Consider the following 27,949-nt stretch of genomic DNA (forward strand, 5'->3'; position numbering starts at 1 on the left):
TTCTAGATGAATGTGGTTTAAGCTATGTATGGATAAACCAAATGTTTGATGGTTCTAGAGAAATGTTGTTAAAGAAAATAGAATTAAGTCTTCAAAATCTGTACTCACAAATATGGCATAGCAATGTCTTTGATTCCAGTAAATGCCTTAATTACCGTATGTACAAACACTAACATAAATATGAACAGTATTTTGATAAATTGTAACCATACATTGTACAACAATTAGTTAATTTAGAATGTGTAACAATCGTCTTCCTATTAAAAAAATAAGATGGGCTAATGTCCAACGTAACGATAGAATTTGCAATGTTTGTAATTCTGGAGAGGTCGGAGACGAATTTCATTACTTATTCAAATGTAGTTTTTTTAATCAATTACGAAAAAAAAAATTCTAGAGCGATTCCAAAGAAACACAAATTGTCTTAGTTTCGAATCTCTTATGAATGAAAACAATGAACAAACACTTCGTCAATTAGGCAAATTGGTGGCTAATATATTAAATCATTTTAAAAACCCACCCGGCATTCCAAACACACAAAACGTTAGATAATCATAGAAGCATGTTTTCCTTTTGATAAATGTGTAACCACTTTTCCACATTATTTCTTCCTTCTGATAGTAACAACTCACAGCCTGGTTAGTGTACCAATAAACTTGTAAACTTGTAAACTAATGCTATTCTTAATAATTCTTCTTAATATTGATATTTCCATACGGTTTCCAATAAGGCGACATTATTGTGTTTTAAACACCTATATATTAATACCTTTAACACCAATACTGTACTTCATACCTTTTAAATGTAATTCAATATGGTTACTTATTTATTTTCGCACTTACCATGTACATACACTCGACATAAAAAAGGCAAAACAAATTAATGTGTTTAGACGATGTGCATATGTATAAAATGTATGTTTTAAGCCATATATTATACTAACGCATGGGGATGCCCCCCCCCCCCCGTGGTATTATTCAGTACGCAAGAGAGTGGAAACTCGTGTACATTGCATATTGGTGAAGCACTTTGTTAACATATTAATAATGTTGGTGAGTATCAATTAATTACTGACTCAATTGAGGAACTACAACACAAGTGTGCTGGACGACTTCAAGTTTTAACAGAAAATACCTAAGATTCAATAGTAAGACATTAATTGCTTTATTATTTTAAAATAATATAATACATTATATAGATTTCATTTTGTTTTAGCTAAACGGCTCGCCCTATAAGTTAACATTACTTTGATAAAAGCAATAAACCAGTGTGTCGATACCACATGTTCAACGATATGATTTTATATACAATATCTTGACATCAACACGAAACGTTAAAAGTGGTGTTATTTATTAGGTATTGAATAATAACGAAACCCATAATCAGTACTAATTCTGGTTTCCGTTTTATCCGACCTACCCTTGTTTTTGTCACCACCGGTCACAATTGTTGTTGCTAGATAAAACAATTCGGCGAATTTAGTTGTATTGTACATTTTATTCGGCAGTGTTATGAAATTATTTCACAATAAACTCGAAAAATGTAAACGGACGAATTTTGTCGCTACATATTTAACATAATCATCATATATTTCACAATAAGAAGCAAGTATTTTAACTATATAAGTGCGTTCACTTTAAAACCGGAATAACGTTCTAATAACTTGTCATATGTTCACATTGTAGATATCTCAAGAGATCTACTTGAGGTTGAAACTGTTTTTTCGAACTGCATTAACATGTCAATTCATGGTAATATATCTGGATCCGGGTTTGCTCGTTTCACTTCAATTATTATTTATATTTATGGATGTTATACATTTCTTGGTGTTTTGCGTTACGTGCAGGGGGAAATTGATATTATAGGAATATAGAAATCAGCGCAGTTTATTAAGCATCTTTAACGCTATATTGATATTGAACGGCATATTTTGTAGTAATAGGACAGGTTTGAAAATGAACAAGAAACTTATTGTATTACTACTGCTGTTAAGTGCATTATCTTTGCTTATTGTGTTGATGGCTGTCCTGTATAATCCATTGCATTCGAACATCAACTTTTCACATCTGGAAGCTACTGCAGAAAAAACGTTAGATGTACAAGGAAGGGCGATAGGGAATAAAGCGATTAGAGAGTCTACCAGAAAAGCATTGGAAAGTGAAATTAGTGAATTCAAGGTTCAATGGAAATCGTCCGAAGGCACTCATGACGAGAGAAGAGGCAAAGGTGGGATAATCATTCCAACTACTTCATCAAAGAATTTACCTTATAACGAATGGATAGAAAAGCCTTACAACGCTTGTAACGGTCACTTCCTTGGTTTCAGGAATGAGTTTGCTGTCTTAAGGTCTGCTATGCTCATTAACAGAGACCAATTTTCGATTCCATGTAATAATTCTTCTATGCCAGCTTACAGTTTCAATATGAAAAACGAAGCACCACATCCAATGTGGATCAGGAACTTACAAAATGCTGAGCTCAAACAGTCTGGTGTGAATGTATGGAGAACGCCAGCTTTTGTATTCAAGAGAATTGAAGCCCATAATTTGTACCATACGGCATGTGAATGGATTAATATATACATTTTATCAAGACTGTTTGGTTTTGATCCCCGAAATGTTGATGTTTTATTAACCGATTATCGACCAAGCAATGTACTTGATGAATCATGGGATACTTTATTTAACAATGTAATACGGTATACGAAACTTGAGGGGAACGTTGTGTTTGACACACTGATTTGGACCATGATCGGGTATCATAGCCCAGCCGGCATAGACCCAAAATATTTACAGCGTGAGTTTAAGTATGTAGACGAATTTCGGATATTCTTCTTAGATGCGTTCAATGTTCAGTTAAAGAAATTAGTTCCAAATTGTGACAGCCTTTCTATTACAATAATATGTCGTAGAGACTATATGACCCATCCTGAAAGGATTCAAATGAATGGGAAAATCCATAGAAAGTTTCAAAATGAAGAAGAAATTTTCGCAACAGTGCAGAAACAGTTCCCAAACGCTAATTTAACGGGTGTGATTTTAGAACAAATGTCTATGAAAGCACAGTTAGAAAATATGTCAAATACTGACATACTCATTGGAATGCATGGGGCGGGTCTGACCCATGTGCTATTTTTGCCCCCACACGCTGTGGTTTTGGAGTTATTTCCTGAATATTATGGAACGATGGCAACGCTAAATTATTTTGAAACGTTCTCACACTGGAGAAATTTGACATACTTCGGCTGGCAGAACTTTGATAAAAGTAACGAGTTTCCAAATTATTATACAAAGATACCAGGCGATGTAATTGTGTCTTATTGTGAGAAAATAAAAGAAATTATATGTAAGATAAATAAATAAAATACAAAAATAAATGGAGATAAACCCTGTGTAATTCATTGAATAATAAACTGGTGACCAGAGCCTACGGTTGATATTTGCTCCAATGCGGAAATAATTACCCACAAGCAGCGCTAGTCACCGCTTTGTATGCGCCGTCTGAAGAGGGACAACATAAGTTTGTGAGTTCGATCTGTCGGCCGGTCGGTCGGTCCATCGGTAGACCATGTTTGTCGGTTAATGAACTCGAGAACTCTGCGCAGTAACTTAAAGCGCTTTAAGCGTTGAAAGGTTTGTGGCCTGCTACGCTTTGAGAGTATAGTCATGTATTTGTAAAACAATTTAAATTCGCTTATTTTTACAAGGGGTATACCCAAAACCTACCTCGCATTATTACTTATAATAACTGTGTGTGTTTATGTTTTGTGCCATTTTGTTTATTTAAATGCCTAATATGATTAAGTTATTATACACAATGCATCAAGTATGTTTTAGATCGGCAAAAAAAAATCAGAAATACTGAGTAGAGCATTAGAAGTCATACTCTTGTATGTGTAGCAGTAAAACAAACGTATTGATTAGTCCTTTTGATTGAGAGTTCAATTTTGCTGTTTTTGCGTGCGGCAAGTGAATGGCCGACATCATGGTTCATATATAATTGATGAATATAAATACATGTTCCTAATAATTGAAAAGGAAAACATAGCATTTCCATCTAGAAATAAGCTGACTTAATACTGCTAACGCATTTAATTTTAATAGTATTCTGTGCAATGCTAATAACATAATTCAATCGATTTTGTGATATCTATTACAACAATATAATAAAAGAAAGATCATATAAATATATACAAATACAAAATCAAATACATATTATATACGTTTACAAATTTAAAAGGAAGATATCAAATGTGTCAATCCGATATCAATTTGATACTATTGTTCAAACTATTTTAAAACATAACATCGTGCAAGTTAATTTACCTTTTCTGAAAACCCCTATCATTCTTCTTTTTAAATGAATATAACCACTGTGACACTGTAATACTATGATACAAATGTACTATTTTATAGTTTAGTTAATTTACTTATGATAATTATGTATATCAAACTCTTTAGGTACAATTGCTATTAACCTGATACAATTATACTTGTTTATAGTTTACTTGTTCGCTGTTAGTATTTGTACACGTAAGTCATTATATTTGATGAATTTGATCACGGTTCATGTTGGCGTTTTCAAATATATAATGTGTGTTATATTTCCTTAAATAAGCTTTCTTCTTCTTCATGCAAATGTAAACTCTAAATAGAAATCAATTAATCACACCTTTAGCTCTAATATAAACAGCTAACATCGCTAACACATCAATTTTTACAGCAACTTACAAACACTATTAAATGATCTAATGGTCTTAAAAAAACACTGATGCATACAAACTACATGTTTTATAATGCGTTATGGTTTCTTAGGGCAATGATTTTAAACTTAATATTCGTTCGCTAATGGAGACAAAAAAGCAACACTTAATGTTCGCGGTCTAGGCAATTTTCAGCAACGAAATCAGATGCTTGAATGGCTTATATTAAATAATTATGATTGTGTATGCTTCACGTGGTACAATAAAAATGAATTGATTTAAAAATGGAAAACAGAATGAGGGCTGATTGTATATTCTGCGGAAACAAATTAAGTAGTGAGGATGTTGCATTTCTATTCAACCGAAACACAAGCATGTAATAAAACAGGAAACAGAATTGATTGTAGGTTGAATTTGCATTGTTGACATAACAATAAATGGTTAAGAACTTTCATTGATTAACATATATGGGCCAAATAAAGATGAACCACCTTTGTTCTTACAACTTGAAAATTTTATACTAAACAACAATAACAAAACATTTATCAGCGGGGGAGACTTTAATAAGTTTCAAATGAAAACCTAGAAAAGCAAAATGGCAACCTGGAACTCATAGAAAAGTGCAGAGAAAACAATATTTGAAATGTAAAGCTCCTCTAACATAAGCGATGCATGGAGACTAAAACATCCCGAAAAATTACAATAAACGTGGCACTCGAACACAAAACCTCACATTCACTGTATATACAGTTTATTTCCAAATACATCTAGACAAAAATGCCCATGCGTATACATAATATAATTACGAAACATATTTCTAAACATAGTCAAGGTCCAATACATTCATATAAGCAACTGATCAACATTATAAATACATCAAATCATGCGACCAAATGATATATCATCAATAAACTTACATTATTTTAAGCGTGAAGTAGTTAATGTTAACAAATAAAATTACCCGTAATACAATAAATATCTTTCTCTTAGTTCCATTGCCTCATACACATAAATGGCAAGGTTTCTGTTTACAGTTACATTTTGCGATTAAAATAATTTAATAAATTTAGGTATATTCGGTGCAGTATAATAAGATGTTTTCAGGTATTGCTTTCTTAGTTCCTGATAGTATTTTCATAATCCCTTCTCGCATGTACTATATCATTTTTTGTTTGGTCACATGGATAGTTTCTGTATACTTTTAAACATCTATAATACTGTTGTTTATACCTATAATATTCATCATCAAAATATTCACTATCTTTATTATCTTTAAAATCCAGCTTATTGTATCTGTTTGGGATATTCTTTTTAAACAATGGTTTACAAACACCATCCACTACATTTGAAAAATGTTATAAATTTTCATCTAAATCTGCCTGAGAAGTTGACATGTTTATATTATTACATAATCTATCTAATTCCTCAACAGTTTCTTCACATAGCAATGCTTCAATAAATAAATCTTTCTTATCATTGTTCCATCTATACATAAAGGGAATTGAAAATGAATCAGTATCATTATCAATATTTTCAGCACATTGTATAGTTTGGTGTAACCTAAAGTTAACAACACAGTGATCAGATATAATATTAGGTTCCATGACCTCAAAAGATGAAATGTTTTTAATAAAACTGTTTTTACATAAAACATAATCAACTACACTACAGCCCTGACTATTAACACATGTAATTTTACCCACAGCATTATCTTTTCCACATCTACAATTAACAATCCGCAAACCTGTAGATTTACAAAATTCCAACAAATGTTTACCATATTCATTTACAATTTTATCATAACTTTTCCTGGGTATGCATTCATCAGGAATATAATCATCGGGTAAAATGTCATACAAATGTTTAGATTCATTTTCTACATAGTCTGGCCTCTCCCCTACACGTGCATTAAAATCTCCACATAATAGATACTCACATTCCTCACCATAAATATTTTGTAAATAAAGCATATCATTCATTAATAAATTGAAAATATTTTGCTCTAAATACATCTCTCTACTACTCCCTTGTGGTACATTATACAACAAACACAGTAAAATGTCACTTTCAAAATTAAATAAAGCTCCGTTTAATTTCAGCCAGATTCAACAGTCATCTGTACTTTTCACTAATTCTACATGCGTTGACAATCTGTCATGTATATACACTATAATTCTGACCTGGCCTTCGAAATTTTTCTAGGGTACTGCCTGTCTATCCCAAAGGGCGTTCCTTTCAGTTTGTAGACTTTCGCCATAACTATTTCTGTGTCTACATAGTCTCTGAATCTCACCACCACGGGTCTTTTCGGGTCCCTTCTGTGCGTGTTCGCCCCTGTCCGCATTCCTATACCCATCCTGTGTGCTCGCTCTATGTACATGTCATCCATGTCGATTTCTAGCTCATTTTCCATGAAATGACGCGCCAGATGTTTACAGTCACCACGGAGCCTTTCTGTCAACCCATACACCACTAAGTTATTCCTCATACTTCGTGCTTCCGCGTCAATTGATTTGTATGCCAATACCTTTGAACTCCAGATCTGTGTTTTACAAAGTTCCTCCATACGTTTTATTCGCAAATCCAGCCAGGTAACTTTTGTTTACCATTTGCATGTCGGCACTGCAAGCTGCCTGTTTGGCTTCAATACCGCTTATTTTGTCATATTTCCGGTTAATTTGTTCATAAATACACACCAGCTTGTCAGCCAGTGTCATACTAACAAATGCATCTACAGATCCACTACTTTTCTTCTTCCTTTTTCTGTTTACCTTTTCAAACCCCCCGCGTCCGCCATCTTGCCTTTGCTCATACCTGTTCTCGGTAGATACAATGTAATCAAAAACCAATTCCTCGTCACCCTCTTCCTCACTGTATTCCAAAACACCTCGATCCTCCCCAGAAATACATTTACTAGTCATTTTTTACGAAAATACACTGAAATCCTCTCGTTATTTATTGGAAAATATTAAATTGTATCACTGAAAAAAACTACGTATTTGACCAATGACCTTGACCTATATATATGACCGCTTGTAAGTTTCCGATGACTAATAAACATTTTAGAAGAAATATATATATATGGTCACCTTAATATCTGTAGTATATATATATATATATATATATATATATATATATATATATATATATATATATATATACTACAGATATTAAGGTGACCATATATATATTAATCTAGGCATTATGGGGACCGCTGGATTAAGGCGACAAAAATTGGTCTCCTTAATATTTTCAGTCCAGATTTGATGTATCAAATGTCAATAAAAATGTCCATTGACAGTAAGTTGATAAGCTTGAATGTTTATTTACGAGATCATTTCATTGTTTTAAATATTATTCTCTTTTAATATTAAAAAAAATATTCTTAAACTTTTGTGTTAGTATATTTGTGTATCCATAAAAATAGCTATTAAGGCGACCAGGGAAAAAATCATAATTTTGGTCAAAAATAGCTATATACTAAGCATTTTTTATTTGTTTTACTTTATTTAAAGCTTATTGTATATTATCCCGAAGTTTCATTCCATAAAAAACAGAAATGAGGAAATTCGATATTTCGTGTACCATCAGCATCCAAATTTTCAAGAACTTCAAAATTGATCCGGAATTAGGCAACTGCCCAGTATACAGAAATTTAACTTTCCGGAATATAACGGAAATTTTCGGGTATCTCCGTGGTACCATCTCCGTGCAATTATGCAGTATGGCGTTCATCTCTTACAGAAAGAGAATGGTAACTTGGTAAGTGTTTAAAATACATATTCAACGTTTTTTCGTTTATTTTTATGACTTTTGTACAGTTGTATAAATCGTCCACCCTTTGGATGAAAAGCAAATGATTTATCCGGATTTTGTTCATCCGAAACTAAATCACTAGTATCAACATCCGGTGTAATTTTTGCTTGTATTTTGGAGAAACTCGATTGATTTCTAGCAAACTTGGTTTACCACTACTGTACATCGTCGCTTATTATTATTTGGTATGTTCCAATCTAAAAAGTGATTTGCTCCCATAACATCTCAGATTTTAATAAATAAAAGACGAAGGGATACAAATGCCTTACATTTTGTTTGTCAATGTCATGTCATTAGTCATTCTCATCACCTTTGAATAGCAGAACAGAACGAACACTATCACCAATTCGTATTGTGGCTTTTTGCATGTGTCTTAAATTCTCATATTTGATAATAAATGCAACAATAAAATATTTCCCTTATTCTGCCACAGTTATGCACCAGTCAATTGTAACAATGGCGCCCAGGTCTTGTTTATACCGGGGATAGCAGGGGAAATGGGCCATGTTTTTACCTTCCAGGTGGACCGGCAGTGCTGAGTGAATGTGGTGTTATTGTTTTTGCGCTGATAACAGGGATTGGGCCTAACCTAGGATGTCCCCAGGGGCATTTGATGGGGATCTGGTCATTTTGTAACCTTACCATTTCGTAACTGCTGATCTTGGTTATTTCGTAACCATTCTGTTAGTCAATTCGTAACCGTCAAGTAATCAATTGCTCATATAATAACCACCATTTAACAAGGTGATAAATAGTACACTTAGCACCTTGTTAAGTGTATTGTTTGAACCTGGATGTATATGGCACAGCAACCAAGACACCAATTGGGAGACATTACTCGAATTCTCACTAGTAACAAGCCAATAATTTATGTTACTCAATAGTTATTAGATATATATATATCATGCTAAAGTAGAAATGATTTGTTATACTACCAAAATATGTTAATTATTTTCTTACATTTTGCTTACTTATAAACAATAATTAAAGACTGATCGCGATGTATTTTTGAGTAAAATTACGTTTACATAAATGATCATTCTTGACCTATTTCATTGACTATATTTGTTTGAATTGTTTAAAACGAACAAAATTTTGTTCTGTTTTTTACTCAATTGATTCATATTCTGCATACTTTATATCCGAAACCGACAAAAAACAACCTTAAATTATTTGTTAGGCCAAATAAAAAATAGGTCTGTTTCAGGTTACCCGATCGACCCTATTTTTTCCCGCCGACCCTAACCTATTTTTCCCTGAAAAAAATGTGATTTGGGTACGAAAAGCATTTGTTACGAAATGTATGTACGTAAAGTTGACAATATTAGAGTTGGATTTTTTTAATGTATTTACCGTACTTCACCTTAGAGTTCCGACACCTTAAAATAATTAATTTTTCGCTCTACGAATTCATAGAAAATAACCATTTTTACATTTTATTTACATGTATGGTAAACCTGCCTTTTTTCTTCATGTCTGCATTTTACCACTTATTAATTTATCCGTAGTTATCAATGGTTATTACGCCTATAAGTCACTGTAGCTCCTTCATCAAGATGGTTAAAATCCCATTCAACACCATTTTATACATGCATTGAAATGAATAAACACCTTTTATCGGCTTCAGATCAAACAGTCCCATTGTGTGACGTCACATAACTCAGTTATACCCACGAGGATCTCATGGAGAGCATGGATATTGTTATGCAGGATTAATGTGTCTGGTGTTTTTTTATTGTAACTTGAGTATTGCATTTATAACTTTAATTCATCACATTTAATAGTTACCTGTATCATTGAATGTGTTGACTTTATTGTTTTCATGCAGAAAATCCTATCCAATTTTCAATTAAGAAGGAAACCCCTGTATGCCAGCATATACCTGGATTTTAGCAGCATATGCATTATGTTCCATTCAGTGGTTTTGTGCTAAGGGTTAAAGGACTGACTTGGTTCTCCATGAATTTTTTATCAGTTATCTGCTGTACAGCTAATTCATTTCATTTAATGGCCATTACGACCAGCATGAAATTCAGGGGAGCAATAATTTTGGTCATTTTTCGGAAAAATCTTTCTATAGTGCATGGTTCTTAGATTTAACGCTTCATCTTATTTTGTTGATTATGACACTTGTCAAAAATAAAAATAAAAATTCAATAATAGTTTATTATTAAGTATTGACATGATTTTCTTAACTATAAAAAGTATAATTATTAATTAACTAAGCTAAGCATTACATCTTTGATATTGTTTATGAACAATCTCCTTGATAACAATATTTAACTATCTAAACCACACTCTTGTTATTATGTTTAATTATGTTTAAAGATTGTAAACATCAAGTACAAATGTACTAACTTATTATATTTCTTAGTTCCCCGACAGCTAAATATTTTCCTCACGCCGGCCAAATCCTAATAGCCTCTTATAGAACAATACCGTAATCAAGTCGTTTAATTTAACAACTTGAGTACGATATTGTTCTATAAGAGGCTCTTAGGATTTGGCCGGCGTGAGGAAGTTTTTTGAAACAAATAGAATCACAAACTTTCACTTTCAGTCAAACTTATCAACTTCCGGCTCAAAATGTTATGACTCATGTATATTTAATAAAATGATACCGGGGAGTTGTTTATCTGTGGATGTCGAAAATCTGCTTAAAGGGGCTATACTCCGTATGATAAAATAGCGGAAAAAAAGAGAAAATTTTCGAAAACTGACATAAACTTGGCATCGATGTGTACAATGCATTGAAACTTACTAACTGAAGAACCCGGTCTCCGACACAGTTTTTTTTTTACATTTTGGTACTTTTTTTTACAATTATGATAAAGGGTAACACAGTCCATTAGATAATTGTCCTGAGATTCGTTACAGAAGAAAACTTTTTTGGTGCGAATCTGGTGTACAGTCCCTTTAAGGGTTCATTGTACTTTGCGCCCATTATAAATAGATAAATGAAGGGTCTTCTCATTGATACAAAAAGCTTAGTTCCTTCATTCACAGCAACATATAATTGATTAACGCAAGATTAGCAGCATCAGTAGAAGTTATATGATAGTTAGTAGAAGGAATAGTAGTAGCTGTTGTTGTAGAAGTGGCAACAACAACAACAACAATTCAGCAGGAGCGGCAGTAGTTTAGGGGTATCATCATCATCATTATCATCATCATTATCATCATCATCATCATCATCATCATCATCATCGGTGGTGGTGGTGGTGGTGGTGGTTGCGGTGGTGTTGTGGCGGTGGTGTTGACATTGGCAATAGCAGAAGTAGTAGTGGCAGTATCAACAACAATAGCTGCAGCATTACCACCTGTATTACTAAGACTTAAGAGCACACATATTAAATGACCAACATAGTCGGTTCTGTTCGGTGGGGTTAAATACCTATTTACAGTAACGTTCTGAGTCATGTTATTATTTGGGGTGGGGGTGGGTCAGTATTTTACAGAAAAGGAGTCACTCAAGGACAGGGACCATTGTTGTGAGTTTATGTCGGTCAAAACATGTTCTTTCACAGGTCACGGTATGAAGACAATGCCAGATGAACACAAAACTAAGCAATTTTTTAGATTTAAACATTGCAAAAACAAATCCCAATCAGTTATACGAAAATGCATTTTAACCGCCTCATGTGTTCATGATAATATGAACAAAATTGAAGTAAATTTAACATTCGGAGATTCAGTTTAGCCAATGTGATATATTTTTTCAAGTTTCGTTTGTATTTCCCATTTTCCATGGTGTATACGTATACTTACGAACTCAATATCTTTTACAGTGAAATAAAAACAACAAAGCTTTAAAAATGAACAATAAGAGTGTGTGTTGTTTTTGTTAAAAAATGTGAACCCAATAAATCTGACATTTTAAAATCAATATCCATACGCTTAGTAAAGCATACCCTTAAATATAATTCGACCTACGAGACGGCCAGATTCATATATAATGTAATATAGGTTACATTTTCATTCCAAATAAAACGGTTGGTTAAGCATACCATTTTCATTAACATCTGTCATACACATGTATGTCTAAAACGATAATGTTACTCATTAAAAACATCATATTTTTGTTTAAGAATAAGTAAATAATAAGTTTTACTAAATTAAGTACTCTGTAATTTTAATGAATTGTAGTTAACACTTGATACTTCTTCACGTCTTTCTGGGCAAAATTAAATACATTCTTCCAAATCTTGACCCAAACTACAGCAACTCCCTAGATATGAAAACATGATTAAACACATGGTCAGATTCTCGGTCAATTAGGGGTTAATGTGTAGCTGAAATTGGCTCTTGTGTAGAAATGAAAAGTGGAAAAATTGGCTGGTATTTCTTGGCATGATTGATGTTTCAATGAGTATTACTGTACGATTATTGCTTCATAAAGTCTATATTAAAAGTGTGATACAAGTTTCAAAGTTAATTGGCGGATCGTTTTACAAACATGTCATGTCTGTGTTTTCTTAATCTCTGCATTGCCCTTGTTGTTTCTTTAATCCTCCATTGAATATATCACACATCCTTTTCACCAGGCAATAAATCGTTTAGGATGGGTAGTAACCAACTAACTTATCACAGTGATGTATACGGTTAGGTAATCTAGCCAGGCATTGTAACGATAAAGATCAATAATTTTTGTCTGTGAGACTTAGTAACTGTAAAAGTTCAGTCGATGTCCTTTGGGTGTCCGAAAATTAGGTACCTAAAATAAATTATTTTTGAAAATAATAATGGATGTCCGAATTTATAGAATGTCCGAGCTCTTAAGGTGAATTAAGTTTGTGCTTGTGTGGCAGGTATGTTTCAATTCTTGAACTATATTTTCTTGTCAGATACAAATGTGTCAGATACTGACTTTCGGATTGATATGTCAGACTTAAGTGTGCAATTTTGGCAATAAAACCTGCATGTTACTCAAGTTCTTCAAACCTGAACCCCCAGGTCCTCTTGACAGCATTGAGGTTTCCTTGGCTAATGGCTTATATGGTAAATTTGCCGTCCCACTCTTCGTGTAATTATGTTTCAGGGAGGTTAGTATTCTACAGAGGGTGATTGAAAGCAAACGGGTGCATAAAGAAAAGTAAAACCGTTCCTGGAAAGTCTCAAATAATAGCAGAGTGGTGTACCATAACTTAGTTGAAATCCAACCATCATTGTCAAAAGTATTTAACCAGACAAATAAAGAATGTTTCCTTTGAAGCATGTAACATGTTTAAAAACTACTGATAAACCTGAAAATTGATGACTTTTATTTTTGTTACTTTCTGAGTCAACAGTTACTGAAATCAATATATCAAAAAAAAAAAAAAAAAAAAAAAAAAAAAAAAAAAAAATATTCAGACCTACCTACCCTATTTTTTTTAGCAGTGTTACCTGAAACACACCTATTTTTTATTTGGCCTTATGGTATTAATTTCCAATAACAAGATACAAAATTAAACATATCGGCACATTTTTAATACAATAAGCATTTAAAAAGCGCATAATCTCATTCGTCAAACTCACTACATTTTACAATACTTCTATGCAATTTAATAAAAAAGAAATTCTAAAGTAATATGGTCTATATATTTAAAAAATATTGGTTTAAGTTCACAATTCCTCTCAATGGTAGAACATCTATGAATTAAAAAATTATTACATTTAATATTCAGCCTGCTTATAATATTTCCTTCGCAACATAAAAAAATAGCTAGTGTGAATGTTTCTATTTGTCATAGTTTCAGAGTTTATTGGCAAATCACACTACACTATTAGGAATAAAGAAGGAATACAACTACTAGATTTAACTTTGTTTATGTTGTTATTTTTATGTTTTATACTTACAGTAAACTTATTTTGTAAATTCAAATGGTATTAAATTAATTCCTCATAATTATAGGAGTCAACGGTTAAGATATGACCATTCGATTTCTTAACGGTTACGAATTGACTAACACAATGGTTACGAAATGACCAACAATGAGCGGTTACGAAATGATCATAATTCATTTGACAGGGCTTTTACCAGCTGTTTGTCTGTGCAGAGCGGGAATTTTACCTGGGATTGGCTGGACCGAAAGTCAAAGTCCCCGCTATTAGCAGGACCTTGGGGGCCCATGCTGCAATTGACTGTTGCATTATTTGGATTTTTTCTTAACTTTACGACATGCCCCCCTACAGTATTTTATAGTTAAGTTTAGTAATATTTTTTTTACAGAAATTGGATAACTTAACAAGTAAAGTAAACTGTACTGAGCTTTTAAACAAACCTACATACTTATAGATAAAAATTGATATTTTAGGGTCTACACTGAATAAACCCAAAATGTTAGTTTTGATTTGCTAAATTCGAACAGTATTTAGTCAATCCACACAAAATTTACAGGATCATCAGATAACAAATTTTCTAAAAATTCTCCGTTTGCCAAATAGGGAAGACAGGATTAAGTGGGATTAAAAGGTTGCTATCTGTGACCAAAAAAATACTGTTCAAAATTGTGAGTATTCATTTATCTTTCGTTCAGTAAAGAGCATGCAATGGCATAGTGGTTGGATTAGATAATCTGACAGCGGTGCTGGACGTCAGGAGTTCAAATATTGTTGTGAGTTCAATGTACCAAAAGAATACCTTTGGAATACACTACCGGGTATTATCTATAAAAATGGCAGAGCAAATTGCCCATATTGTAGTAATGTCTTAGATCCAGCTTGGATAACTTGGACACAGTAAGCGGTTCACACCCAGGGAAATTCTCAGATAAAACAGCGCCTATAAACTTGAACATTACATTTGTCATTGAGACAATTAAAGAAAAAACATTATTGCTGATCTTCTGAAAACAAATCCTCTAACATTCAAATATTTAATTTGTTGGATGAACTAAGGTTTATATTGATAAGAGATTGCTTCAGTTGGATTTAAACTAATCACCAACAAAAATATATGCATTTAAATCACACAATGTAAACAACTGCGCCACAGATCTTATCTGTATGTTTTGGGTTTTTAAAATTTAGCAGTTAAATATAGATTAGCATACTGGTAGGTCTGGTTGGTCTGTTGCTTTAGTTGCTAAGTAAACATAATGTCAGTGATTTCATCACTATTTCTATTAAAATATCAGTTTTCCTCTTCAGGGCTTCTCACATTTGCACCATTTTTTTACCATTTGAATCATAAAAAGATAACAAACACATGAACTTAACACTTTGTGAATATTTAAGGATTGTAAGGGGTCAGATTTCAGATTGCTCATTATTGCTGGAACACTAAATACTTTATTTGATTGTGTACACTGCACTTTCTTGTTAAGCATTCATCCAAATCATTTGGGTAAATTTTGGCAGAAAAACTGCTTTTGGATTTTTACTGGTCATCAAAACCGGCACTGACAAAACATAAGACGTGTTTAATTAATGTGCGGGAAAGAGGTTTAAAGGTGTCGGCCCACAACGAAAGGCTTGCGGGTTGCAGTACCCCTTTAAGTAGTTCTTGAAAAAAATGATTCTCTGAGGTAGCATTTGATTATGTGTACATTGTATTCTTGTATGTATTTTCAAGTTAACACATGATTTATATAAGGTTTGTATAATTTTAGTTTTATTTAAGTTTTAAAATTTTGATATTTTTTTTAAGATTTGCCTGCCCCTGTCTGAACACTTAAATTCTTGGTCTTTGGTCTATTGTCTGCAACTTCAAAACACACTTTTTGGAACAGGACACATTTTCCTGATATTTTATCCAGTTTGACTGCAATATAAGTTGTATTTATCAATAATTTAAGTAAAAAATGACATTTATATTTCCATAATTACCTGGTAGTTATTTGTTAATTTGTTTTAATTCATGGATAGGTTTATTGCGAGTGTCATGGAAAGCTGGAACTTTTCAGTACACAACATGCAAACTGAGAATGAACTGTGTGTGCCGGCTTTGTGAACAAAAACGCAAGGCGGCTATGGTAAGTTGCGTCAAGATATCCTTGGGACCCCCCCCCCCCCCTTTCCTGGACACGCAATACAATTTGTGTTTCGCTGATCTGTTGGCTGGGATCAGATCATCCATTTAGGGATTTAGATATGTTACCCCAGCCACCAGGCTGAATGTTTAACCGTCACCAGACACTCTGCCATGAATGTGAGAGAGTTTAAAGCTATTTCTTATTTTCCTGTGTAACTATATTGATGTTTGATTAAATTTACGCCGTCGTGTTACTGAGTAACAATTTGAAATTGGGCCAAAATCATCAAGCTAGAGCTTTGCGTAATCTTTTTCAAACTTCTGGAAGATTTCTGCCCTTGAAAGTATTTGCTCGCAGCCCGCCTCAAAGTTACACTTCGTTCAGTATTTAAAGCTTTCGGATACACTTTTTTGTTAATTTGAGATCTTAATGACGCTACATTGTACTTCTAAGTAAATAGATGCTCAAAGTAACAAGATGCTCTAGGTGTTCACTGGGTGACAAAGGCTACCCAGTATTGGTTGTTTCTTTTTTCTGAAAAGATGTTTCTAGTGAATTGCCAAGTTGCAGTGGTTTTGACGCCACAGAACCAGCACAGCTCCATGACAGATATATATGTTTTCGTCATTGATGTCAGTACTGCTGTATTGGTGGCCTCACAATTTCTGTGTGGAAATGTCATCTGATACACTCATAACGGCGTATTTCTAGCATAGCTTTCATAAGTGCATGGCCATTCTCTGTCATTTTCAGATACACTGTGTTGTGTGTGGATAAGAAATGCAGAGTGGTACCACCAATTACCTAAGCCACCATTCCCCTAACAGACAAAAGGCTCATGGGGACAGTTCCTGCAGTTTACAGCAAATTGTAGCCCTACAAACTTCAGGTAAGTGATAAATCTGGGCTTCAAGATATCTCTGTACTCACTTTAAGTTTATACTTCATTTGAACAAAACTTACAATTTCAGCATCAAAATCCAGGTTTAGATCCCAGACCGAACCTTGTCTCCTTTATTAAACTTCATTTCAGATAATCTATAAGCCACATACATGTTCACTACTTATGGCAGATAAGAACTTTCGCAAATTGATTATAAATGCGTTTTCCCAGATATACACCCTCCTCTTGCAGATACTGCCAAGCTTGGGTGCACTGGGCCGGTTATCCAGCCGTGTGGAATCAACATCTCCAGCTGAACTTGGGCCGGGAATTATATAAGAATCCTTAGCAGCATGGTGAGCTTTTGTGTATTTATTTCCAGGCTCGTATACCCGTCCAGACTTCTGCGTTTAAGCTTTTTTTAAATAAGGTATCTCAAGTCTTTCAATGAAATCACAACTTTGGAGGCTAGATTTAAATTAAGGAACCATTATGTGTAGAAAGCCTTTTGGGTGATTTAAAATCAAATTAGTAAACAGGATTCTCATGGTTCATGGTTTATAATTGGCCTTGTGGACCTTTCATTCTTTACTTTGGTAAGAGCCGCTTAGGTATGTAAGAAGGGGGGAGGGGGGTACAGATGTGATAGTAAACAGTGTTTAATAAGGTATATTTGTTTTTATTTTATCACCATTTTGAAGGTAATGATTGTGTTATCAGGGATAAGTAACAAGTTTAACATAAACACTGTAACATGTTCTTTATTTCAAATAAAGCTATAAATTATCTCTGGAGAATTTAGTCTGATCTCCATTTCTCAGAAAATGTAGCTGTCTAAGTGCCTATTCCATCAATGAGTATCACTGTCTTTAAATTGCTGTTGTGGTACAGTTTAAATGGCAAAAGTTTTATGGCCCTGCTTGTTTGCAACTCCTCATTCATTTTTGTACAGCGAGAAAAGTAAGGGAATTCTAGAGATTTACTAGAATTATGGATTGTTTTTACTAGAATTATGAATTGTTTTTCTTGAGTTACACAGTACATAAGGAGGAATTAGTGTGTACACAACTCCTCATTTTATTCCTGTTTATTATTTATATATGTAACATAGATGTGTACAAGACCTACGGTACTGTAGAAACATGACATAAAAGAGCTCACTTTGATTAATTTCCTCAAAAAAAGATATCTTTACTGTTAAAGTAAGAACTTTTACTGCATAGTAAGTAATGTCTTCTGCTCATCTTTATGACATCATTACATGGAATGATGTCAACTTCCCAAGACACATTTCCACATGGCGCAGCTCATTTATATATATTGCTGATGGATTGTTTAGAATGGGACAGTTTTAATTGGACATAATGTTTTAATCGCCATTTTACAGAGTGCCAGCCAGTCATTGCTGTTCTTTGCATTGCTGAGGAGGACAGTCCTGCCAACATAACAGTTTGTTCAATAACAGGTAAAAAACTGGTCTCACTTTACATTTTCAACCACTGTTCGATCGTAACAATTATCAAAGAACCGGCTAGTCTCAATCATGAAGCCGCTCTAATTAGAGTCAATGAACGATATAGATCTGGATACAAGCGTCTAGATGATCGAGACTAAATTGGCAACATGAGAACATTTATTTCCTTTCCTGATTCTTGAAAATTACATGAACAAATGACAATTCTACTACCATTTAAAGCTTGATTAATTTTCGGACAAACGTGTTTGTTTAAATTTGCCTTCCGCTTAAAGTAAACGTATATATACTGGGCAAGAAGTGCTGAATTTCATCGTGAATCACAGTGATTATCCAAAGTTTGAATTTGGTTCGGACATGTTTGACGGGAATTCAAAGACATTTTTTGTCAGCCGTCTTATATCACAGGTTTCCATGCATTTTGCATACATTGGTTCATTCCAAGATAAAAATTATAACCTTTTTCAAAACGTTCAATCTGTGAGAGTGCAGCTTTAATAGACCTGTAAAGACTTGTCGATGTGAAACTTAACTCTCAATCAAACTATGGTAAAAGATCAAATGCGGGGCTCCGTGTGCAGCATAGACTGCTAATTTTTATTTAATATGATGAAGAGCTAGTTAAGTTATCTTTTTTAAAAGTCTTCATTTGAAGCAAAAAAATGTTTCAATACCCTGTATGAATTTTCTTCACCGGATATTGATTCATAAAAATCATTGCTCCAGGGTGCGGAGCTACTTTTTGTTATATGTCTATATGGAAAAATCTTCTCCTCAGAAGTCAACTTTGTTCCCCAATGTGCAAGGCACAATCGGTGAAAATAATTTCAGTAAAAGTCACTGATTATTATTATTGTGATTATTATTAATAAACTTTTACTATTTCAGGAGACAAACAGAAACACAGAGGTGCTATACATTCCGATGGAAAATACAACAAAAGCATCTCCCATCATTTTGGCGTGGCTCAGATCAAGAGGAGAATTTTAAGAAAGGTAATAACTGAGCAACTAAGAACATGCACGTTGCACTGGTCAGAGTGTAAGATCCATCTCGCTTCATAAGAATTGATGATCATCAATGTATTAAATCAAGAAATTGAAATCAAGAAATTGAAACGTAAGTGTCTTGACTTTTGCAGTGTTTTTGAAATAGAATATAATTTAAAAAAAAAACTGAATTATTTTTTAATATGATTGTAAATGTGTGATGTTTTCTTCCGATCATTCTCTCTCAAAAACCAGATACAAAAAACATATTTGTAGATTTTTATACGCCCGAAGGGTCGTATTATGTTATGGCCTCCATCGTCTGTCCGTCTGTCTGTCTGTCCGTCCGTCTGTCCGTCCGTTAGCAATTCCGTGTCCGGGCCATAACATGGTAACTAATAAAGCAATTTTCAAATAACTTTATACAAATCATCACTACATTAAAAGGATGTGTCGCGCGCAATTTCCAGGTCCATACCTGAAAGACTAGAATCACCATGGGGGGGTGTTAGCAATTCTGTGTCCGGGCCACATCTTTGTTACTCGTCCGTTAGCAATTCCGTGTCCGGGCCATAACTTGGTAACTAATAAAGCGATTTTCAAATAACTTTATACAAATCATCACTACATTAAAAGGACCTCGAGCCGAATCTTCTTCGGGCGTATAATGCTCCATTTCGCGGTGCTCTTGTTTTGTTTTACTTGTAAATATAGTTTTAAGTTTGTATTTTAGGCAAAGCCTTTTATTCTGCTCAATACAAACTTAAATATTGTAAGAGTTATGGCCCTTTGTAATTTTTAAACAAATACATTTTATTTCATGTTTTTGTAAGCCCATTATTTAGGGACTTTTAATATTTGAACCAGCAGCATTATAAAGTCAGACCAAAAGTGTCCAGTTAGTGTCCAAACAATAACTAAGTTAGAATCCTTTCTCAAATCAGGTGAGCGATATAGGGCCATCTCTGTGTTTGTCTGACAAAAAAACAATAATCAATCTTTGAGTTAAATTGACAAAATATTGTTGTAGAATGGTTTGTGAAGACATACTATTGGATTACTTTTGTGTCAATAGGATTAAGGTTTCTGCACATAAAAATTATTTAGAATAGCATTTGGGTCAGTCGGTTCACGTTCAATATTACTGATAGTATAAGTGGAAGCAGTGACTTAAAATTAATTACCAAACAGTTTCTGCTCAATTGCTTTGAGTTAACATACGAGTTATGAAACTTGGAATACTTGTTCTTGGTGGCATAAATGAAAGACCTTGTTTTGTCACATTGACTTGTAATCAAGCACTAACTTCCTCTAAAACAATTTCAGGTGATGGTTGGGCACACACAAGAAGACATAGATCACATGTGTCCAGGCATATGAGTAGACAGGAGTTTCACACTCTGCCAAACTTACTTCATCAGAGGAGCAGAAAGCTTCTCAAGATCCCGCACTGCACACTTAGATATAGTCTTTGACTACAACAAGGGGATGAAAGTACAGAGAGGTCCAATTGAAATCAATTCTGTGCTGCGTCATTTCTTCATTCTGGAAGTCGATGGACATGATTTATCATGGCATCAGGTGTGCAGTTTGTCGACTATCAGCAGTCTTGTTCACCAGTTGTGCAACTTGAGCTGGTAGCTTTATTGCTTGAAGCCACAGCATAAGAGGGGGAAGGTGCAGGCTCATCAAAAAGTCTCAAAAGTTGAAACTAGGAAAAGAAGTTTGTCAAGAGTGTGAATATTTGCTTTGAAAACCATCGTTACGATGATTTGGTTTCCTTTGAAACTTGATACATACTATGTGTATGTTGAATGAATTGAGATGCTTAAATAAAGAACCGCTATTCAAATATCAGGAAACTGCATTTTTCATACTAATGTGTAAATGATGTCGCCATTTCCTGTATGTATTTAAATGAGATATGTTTCCACAATTAATATTTTTAGGGAATTTTTCTCATCCTAATGAATGAGATTAAATTGTACAGCGTTATATGAGCTTAATATGTGTTTTCTGTTTCTTTAAAATTGGTGAAAAATTGTCAGAAGATAATTAGACCATTATCCATTACTGCAATCATACAATCAAATATACAGGGACAAACCCACTGGGCATATAATATAATTAAACCCTGTTCAGGGGCACGAGGCAAACAGAGTTACTTTCAAACGTTAAAGCTGCACTCTCACATTTTGGACGTTTTGACAACTTTTCTCATTTTAGGTCTTGGATTGGAACCATCCAATTTTTGCGAAAAATTAAATGGCAGATTTTTCTTTTTAAGTTAAAACATTGATGTTTTATGCACTTTTCTTAAACCGTTAGTAACATTAATTTTTGAACGGAAATATGAAATCTGTGATCTGATCTTTTGTCAGCAATCTTTTATCATTGGTTTGCAGATAATTACGCAAAAAATTGCTCATTCAAAAACAAAAAAAGTTGTGAAAACGGTATATCTGTGGGAGTGCAGCTCTAAATGTTTAATTTCTTGATTTTACTACTGTATTAGAAATTACAGGGGTTGGGGCATATTTTTAGTGTTTTTTATTGCTTTTTATGATTCATACAGTCATACTTTATTCCTCAGGGCATAACTTACAAATAGACAAAACTGGAAAATGGTCGTTTCAAAAGGCCAAAGATAATGCAAGTTGAACAATCATATTGTTCATGGCTTGTATTTTTGGTATATTTTGTTGCATATGCTATAGAAAAGTTGAAAGTTAAAAATAAATTCATAGTTGAAATGATGGCTTTGAATGGTATTGTCAGATGAGAAAAGGCACTTTTAAGAAATAGGTATAATGGTACTTTATTTATTTTGATCAATTTTAGATATTGTATGAAAATTATTATCTTATTTAGTACATGAGACCTTTTAAACAGTTATTGACAATATAACAATGTGTATATGAAGCTTTAGATCAACACTTAAAGCTTCACTCTTACAGATTGTCAGTTAAGACACAAAATTGTCTCAAAATCTGCTGATTTGGTTATCATTCCTTTAATTCAGTCATATTAGATAATTCACAATAGAACCCATCAGAAATGTAAAAGTGCCGAAAATTTCATTTACATTAAATTGTTCGTAATGCTTTTAGCCATAAAACATCATTTTTAGCTCCACTGGCCGAAGGCCATGGAGCTTATGTCGTCACAGATTGTCCGTCGTGAGTTCGTGCTTGCGTGCGTGCGTGCGTGCGTAAACTTTTACTATAAACGACATCTCCTCTGAAACTGATAAGCGGATTTTGACAAAACTTCACAGGAATGTTCCTTTGGTGGTCCTTTACCAAAATTGCTCAAATGGTTCCGGTCCATTGCACAATATGGCCGCCAGAGCTAAAAATAGCAAAATCTTTAAACGACATCTCCTCTGAAACGGTTCGGCAGATTTTGATGAAACTTGACAGTAATGTTCCTTGGGTGGTCCTTTATTAAAATTGCTCAAATGGTTCTGGTCCATTGCACAATATGGCCGCCACAGCTAAAAATAGCAAAATCTTTAAACGACATCTCCTCTGAAACGGATAGGCAGATTTTGATGAAACTTGACAGAATTGTTCCTTGGGTGGTCCTTAACCAAAATTGCTCGAATGGTTCCGGTCCGCTGCACAACATGGCTGCCAGGGCAAAAAAAACCTTTAAAGAACATCTTCTCAGAAACTGATGATCAGATTTTGATGAAACTTAACAGAAATGTTCCTTGGATGGTCCTTTATCAAATTTGCTTCAATGGTTTCGGTCCACTGCACAAGATGGCCCCCAGAGGTAAAAATAGAAAAACCTTTAAACGACTTCTCCTCAGAAACCGATGATCGTATTGCAATGAAACTTGACAGAAATGTTACTTGGGTAGTCCTTAACCAAAATAGCCCAAACAGTTCTGGTCTGCTGCACAACATGGGCACCAGAGCTAAGAATAGAAAAAAAACGTTAAACTACATCTTCTCAGAAACCGATGATCAGATTTTGATGAAACTTGACAGAAATGTTCCTTGGATGGTCATTAACCAAAATTTGTTAAATGGTTCCAGTCCACTGCACACCATGGCTGCCAGAGCTAAAAAATAAAAAAAACTTTATACGACTTGTCGTCGAAACCGATGACCTTTTTTCGATAAAACTTGACAGAAATGTTTGTTTGGTGCTCCTTTACTCAAATTGCCCAAATCATTTCGGTCCACTGCACAACATGGCAGCCAGAGCTATTAAAGTAAAAAAATTTTTTAAATAACTTCTCCTCAAAAATTGATGATTGTATTTCTATGAAACTTGACGAAAATGTTCGTTAGGTGGTCTTTGCTTGAACCTTTTGGCCAGTGGAGCACAGGCACTGATGTGCCTCTTGTTTTAACATAAATATGATAAACTGCTATCTGATCTTTTTTCAGCATTCTTATATCACTTAAAATTGGGTCTAGACATTTATGCAAAAAAATTGTCCATTTATAGACAAACAATAAAAGAGTACCGGTAGTCAAAACGATCAATCGGTGAGATTGCAGCTTTAAATACACCTTTTAAGACCGCTGTAAAATTCCAATGGTTTGCCTAAATCTTTAAAGCTAGCATACTGTTTAATTAACAACCATACTTATTGTTTAAAAGTGTCATGATATCTTTGTACAATGTTTTTTATATAATTCATTAAAGAAGTCAAAACAAATTTGTTTATCTTGTAAATTGTTTTCTATTATTTAAATGACCCAGACAAAAATGGGAACGTCAGTGCTAGTTCTTTTACTATTAACATCCCATGAAGTTTCTATTGGTGTAGCAGCAAGGAGGTGTTATATTAAGGATGCATCATTTAAACCAAATTATACATTCATATGCACAACATACAGGCGTGTAGCCGCCTATACGTGAATACGCGGCTGAATCCACATGATTCTGACAAAAAAATTAACCAAAGTTGCAGTATGCGAACTTAACTAGATGAATCTAAAACTGGTTATTTTCCAGTACTAAATAATGCACATCGGAACGCCCAGAATGCACTAGATTGCACCATGGTTTTCAAAATTTTCAAGTTTGCCCCGAACCCCCAGCACATTTATGAATCCTCATGAATAGAGGGGTAGCTACGCCCCTGACATAATTGAAACCACAGTGTGGCTAAACAACACTTGTATGTTTATCCTACGCAGTGATCTCCCATGGAAATGCAATCGTCAAAGAATCTGAAGGGGATGTTCATATGGACTACATTTGAAATGCACCAAGTGTTTAAAAAAGTTGATTTCAGTCACGAAGAGAATCAACCATACCCCACACTTGTTGGAGTAAGATGAAATGTCCACTTTCCGCGAGAAAGAAAGTACATTGAAAATGTTCATTTGATTCAAGTGACTATTTTTTATAAATATGTTACAATACATAAAATACGTTATTTTTTTATAATTGTTTACCCATGTTGAATTTTATTTGGCAAATTTATAAGAGATTTATATACAAGGGCATAGCCAGAAGTTCGTGGAAAAGCTTGATAAAATGAAAACAATATGCAGCATATCTTTTAAACTTTCATACAATAATAATCAGGTAATTTGAAATTAAGAATGCGAGATTCATCGTAAAGCATGTTATAACGACAACGTAGTGATCACTATGGAAACAGGTGGTCGCGCATTCCTCCGCATTTGCTAAAATAACCCATGACAATATCTTGTTTTGTTGACCACTCACATTGAAACCAATAAAACGGCGCGAAGGTTTGCACATTTGACGTGACGTTAATAACGTGTGATGAAGTGAAGTTTTAAGTCAGTGCGTTTGTTTGTTTATTTCAAAGGAAACATTTTAGCTTGAACGGAATAGTTAAATTTTGTTTAAAATGACGCCAGAAGACAGATTGATAAAACGGGCAGTGATACAGTTCTGTGTAAACCTAGGGAAAACTCCATCGCAAACACTTAAACTGATGAATGAAGCATCGAGTGAAACTCAAGTGAAGCGAATGCTCGTTTACAAGTGGCACAAGCGGTTCAGTGAGGGGCGGGAAAGCATTTGTGACGACGTGAGGTCTGGGCGACCGGTTTCACAAACTACAGTGTGTGACGTCGAGGCCGTAAAAAACATCGTTGACGCTGATCGTCGAGTCACTCTGTATGAAATATGCAAGATGTTGGACATGAGTTATGGGTCGGTACGGAGGATAATGAAAGACAGTTTGAAAATGAGTCGAGTGAGTGCGCGTTGGGTTCCACGGCTGCTGACAGAAGATGAGATGAGCAAAAGAGTACGGGAATCACGCCGATCCTTAGCTCGGTACTAAAAGGAAAGAAACCGTTTTCTTGAGAAGATAGTCACTTGCGATGAAACCTGACTGTTTTATTTCGACCCTGAGACAAAACAGCAAAGCAGTCAATGGAAGACTACCAGTTCCCCGCCTCCGAAGAAGGCACGACCATCCTGCTCGATAGAAAAATATATGTTCATTTTCTTCTTTGATGTGCACGGTGTTATCCTACTCCATGCAGTTCCGCAGAGCCAATCTGTGACGGGTGCTTCCTACTAAAAGGTAAAGTGATATATAACAAAATTCATTTTTATCAATATTTAGGACTTGATAAAATCTGCATAAAACAATGTTTTAAAAAGTGTATGATTAAAAATATGGGATTGAATAAGTGTTAGTTTTAATTATATTTGATGAAGTACGCAAAACGCGACAAATGTTATAAGCCTCAGTTATGTTCTCCATTTAAGGTTTTGAGGCGTGACTTGTAGAGGGCGATGGCATTTAAGAGACCACTGGCGTTGCATGATGGGTGGATTCTTCACCAGGAAAATGCATCAGCACATAGATCGGAGGAGGCACCGACTACCGCGACAATCCAGCTTGAAGCGGAGATCCTTCCCCACCCCCTTTATTCGCCAGACCTACCACCATGCGATTTTGCCTTATTTCCGAAACTTAAATGTGAACTAAAGGTAAACGCTTCAATGACTTTCAGGCACTACAGAGTGAAGCTCAGACACGCCTGTATTTTTACAAGTCAGAGTGGTTCAGTGACATTTAGCGGCAGTGGGTAGCGAGACTTCGACGTTGTATTGCGGCGAACGGCTCTTACTTTGATAAGTTATGACGTTGACGTCAGATTCTGACGTTTGAACTGCGCGGGCTATACTGATCTCATGTTAATGAAAAAGCTGTAGTTTCCTTTATATTTTATGTATCAGTTTGAAGTTTTCTATGTCATTTACAGCTGAAATAGATTTTATAGCGAGCGTTGAAAAATATTAAAATGTGTTGATTGTATTAAGGAATTCCACGAACTTCTGGCTATACCCTCGTATTAAGAAACTTAAGAAAGTATGTGAATGGTTTGGACCGGCTTCCTCAGCCGCTAAAGAGGATATGATTATGAAGCGTTAAGGGTTTTAAAAATGCATCTTTTACTTGGAATTTATAGATTGTTATTACGAAATAAAGTATGGCGTATCAAACGAAGTGTTAAAGCTAAGCTATTGATGGCTGAAACCCTTCAATAAATGTTGATATGTGCTAACATATAGTCTTTGAAGTCCAATATTTGGAAATGCGTTACTAACCCGATTCAACAAAAGGCTGTTGCACAATCAGTTGATTGACATAATCACGTGATAAACCAATAACTTCCATTAAGGTTAAAATATTCAACACCTTAGTATGAGTCCCTGTGGGCGAGTGGATAAGCGATCCGTTTTTTATTCTATGTGTTATCTGCACCCCTATGTGCTTGCTCCCAACTTGAACAAGATTAATTTTTAATACTTCAATCGTTTTTTTAAAATGCAATTGAAGTAAGAAAATCAACCTGGTTACTATTATTTCTGCAATTTCAGTACCAAGGAGTAAAATAAATATACATATAAGTGTTTTCAGATGCATTACGAGAAAAAATATGTTTGGTGCCAAAACATGAGAGAGTCTCTTTAACGGAAAAGTTTTGGCAGTTACTCAGTCAGTCAGATGGTGATAAATATAATGCATAGCATCATCGCTCTGGAGTACGAGAACGTTGTATACAGAGTATTTTTTTACTGAACATGCGTCTGTTTATGTTGATGACATAAAAGGTTTAAACTGTTTAAAGGAACAATAACATTATGAAACAACAAATCTGATTACAG

The 27,949-nt window shown here is 34.3% G+C and overlaps 1 protein-coding gene across 7 annotated transcripts; it reads left to right on the forward strand.

The window, feature by feature from the left end:
* The first annotated feature begins 1,728 nt into the window (after positions 1-1,728).
* Positions 1,729-24,559, forward strand: LOC128231618 (uncharacterized). 7 transcript variants are annotated; one of them, XR_008260406.1, is made up of 7 exons: positions 7,930-8,464; positions 16,379-16,473; positions 17,227-17,362; positions 17,609-17,712; positions 18,744-18,821; positions 19,719-19,825; positions 21,146-24,559. XR_008260406.1 is itself a non-coding variant. In XM_052944647.1 (6 exons), the coding sequence occupies exon 1, from the start codon at positions 1,956-1,958 to the stop codon at positions 3,360-3,362; it is 1,407 nt and encodes a 468-aa protein (XP_052800607.1). In that variant the 5' UTR covers positions 1,729-1,955; the 3' UTR covers positions 3,363-3,632; positions 17,227-17,362; positions 17,609-17,712; positions 18,744-18,821; positions 19,719-19,825; positions 21,146-24,559. The 7 variants fall into 7 exon arrangements, 1 of the variants encoding a protein (XP_052800607.1); XR_008260408.1 differs by lacking the exon at positions 7,930-8,464 and adding an exon at positions 8,491-8,703 and having other exon boundaries at positions 16,367-16,473; XR_008260407.1 differs by lacking the exon at positions 7,930-8,464 and adding an exon at positions 8,491-8,703.
* The last annotated feature ends 3,390 nt before the right edge of the window (positions 24,560-27,949 follow it).

This window comes from Mya arenaria, chromosome 1 (genome assembly GCF_026914265.1).
Source record: "Mya arenaria isolate MELC-2E11 chromosome 1, ASM2691426v1".
In the NCBI taxonomy this organism is placed as follows: Eukaryota; Metazoa; Mollusca; class Bivalvia; order Myida; family Myidae; genus Mya; species Mya arenaria.

Excerpts from the sequence above, each read along its gene's own strand:
- LOC128231618 (XM_052944647.1), top strand. The coding sequence starts at position 1,956 with ATGAACAAGAAACTTATTGTATTACTACTGCTGTTAAGTGCATTATCT.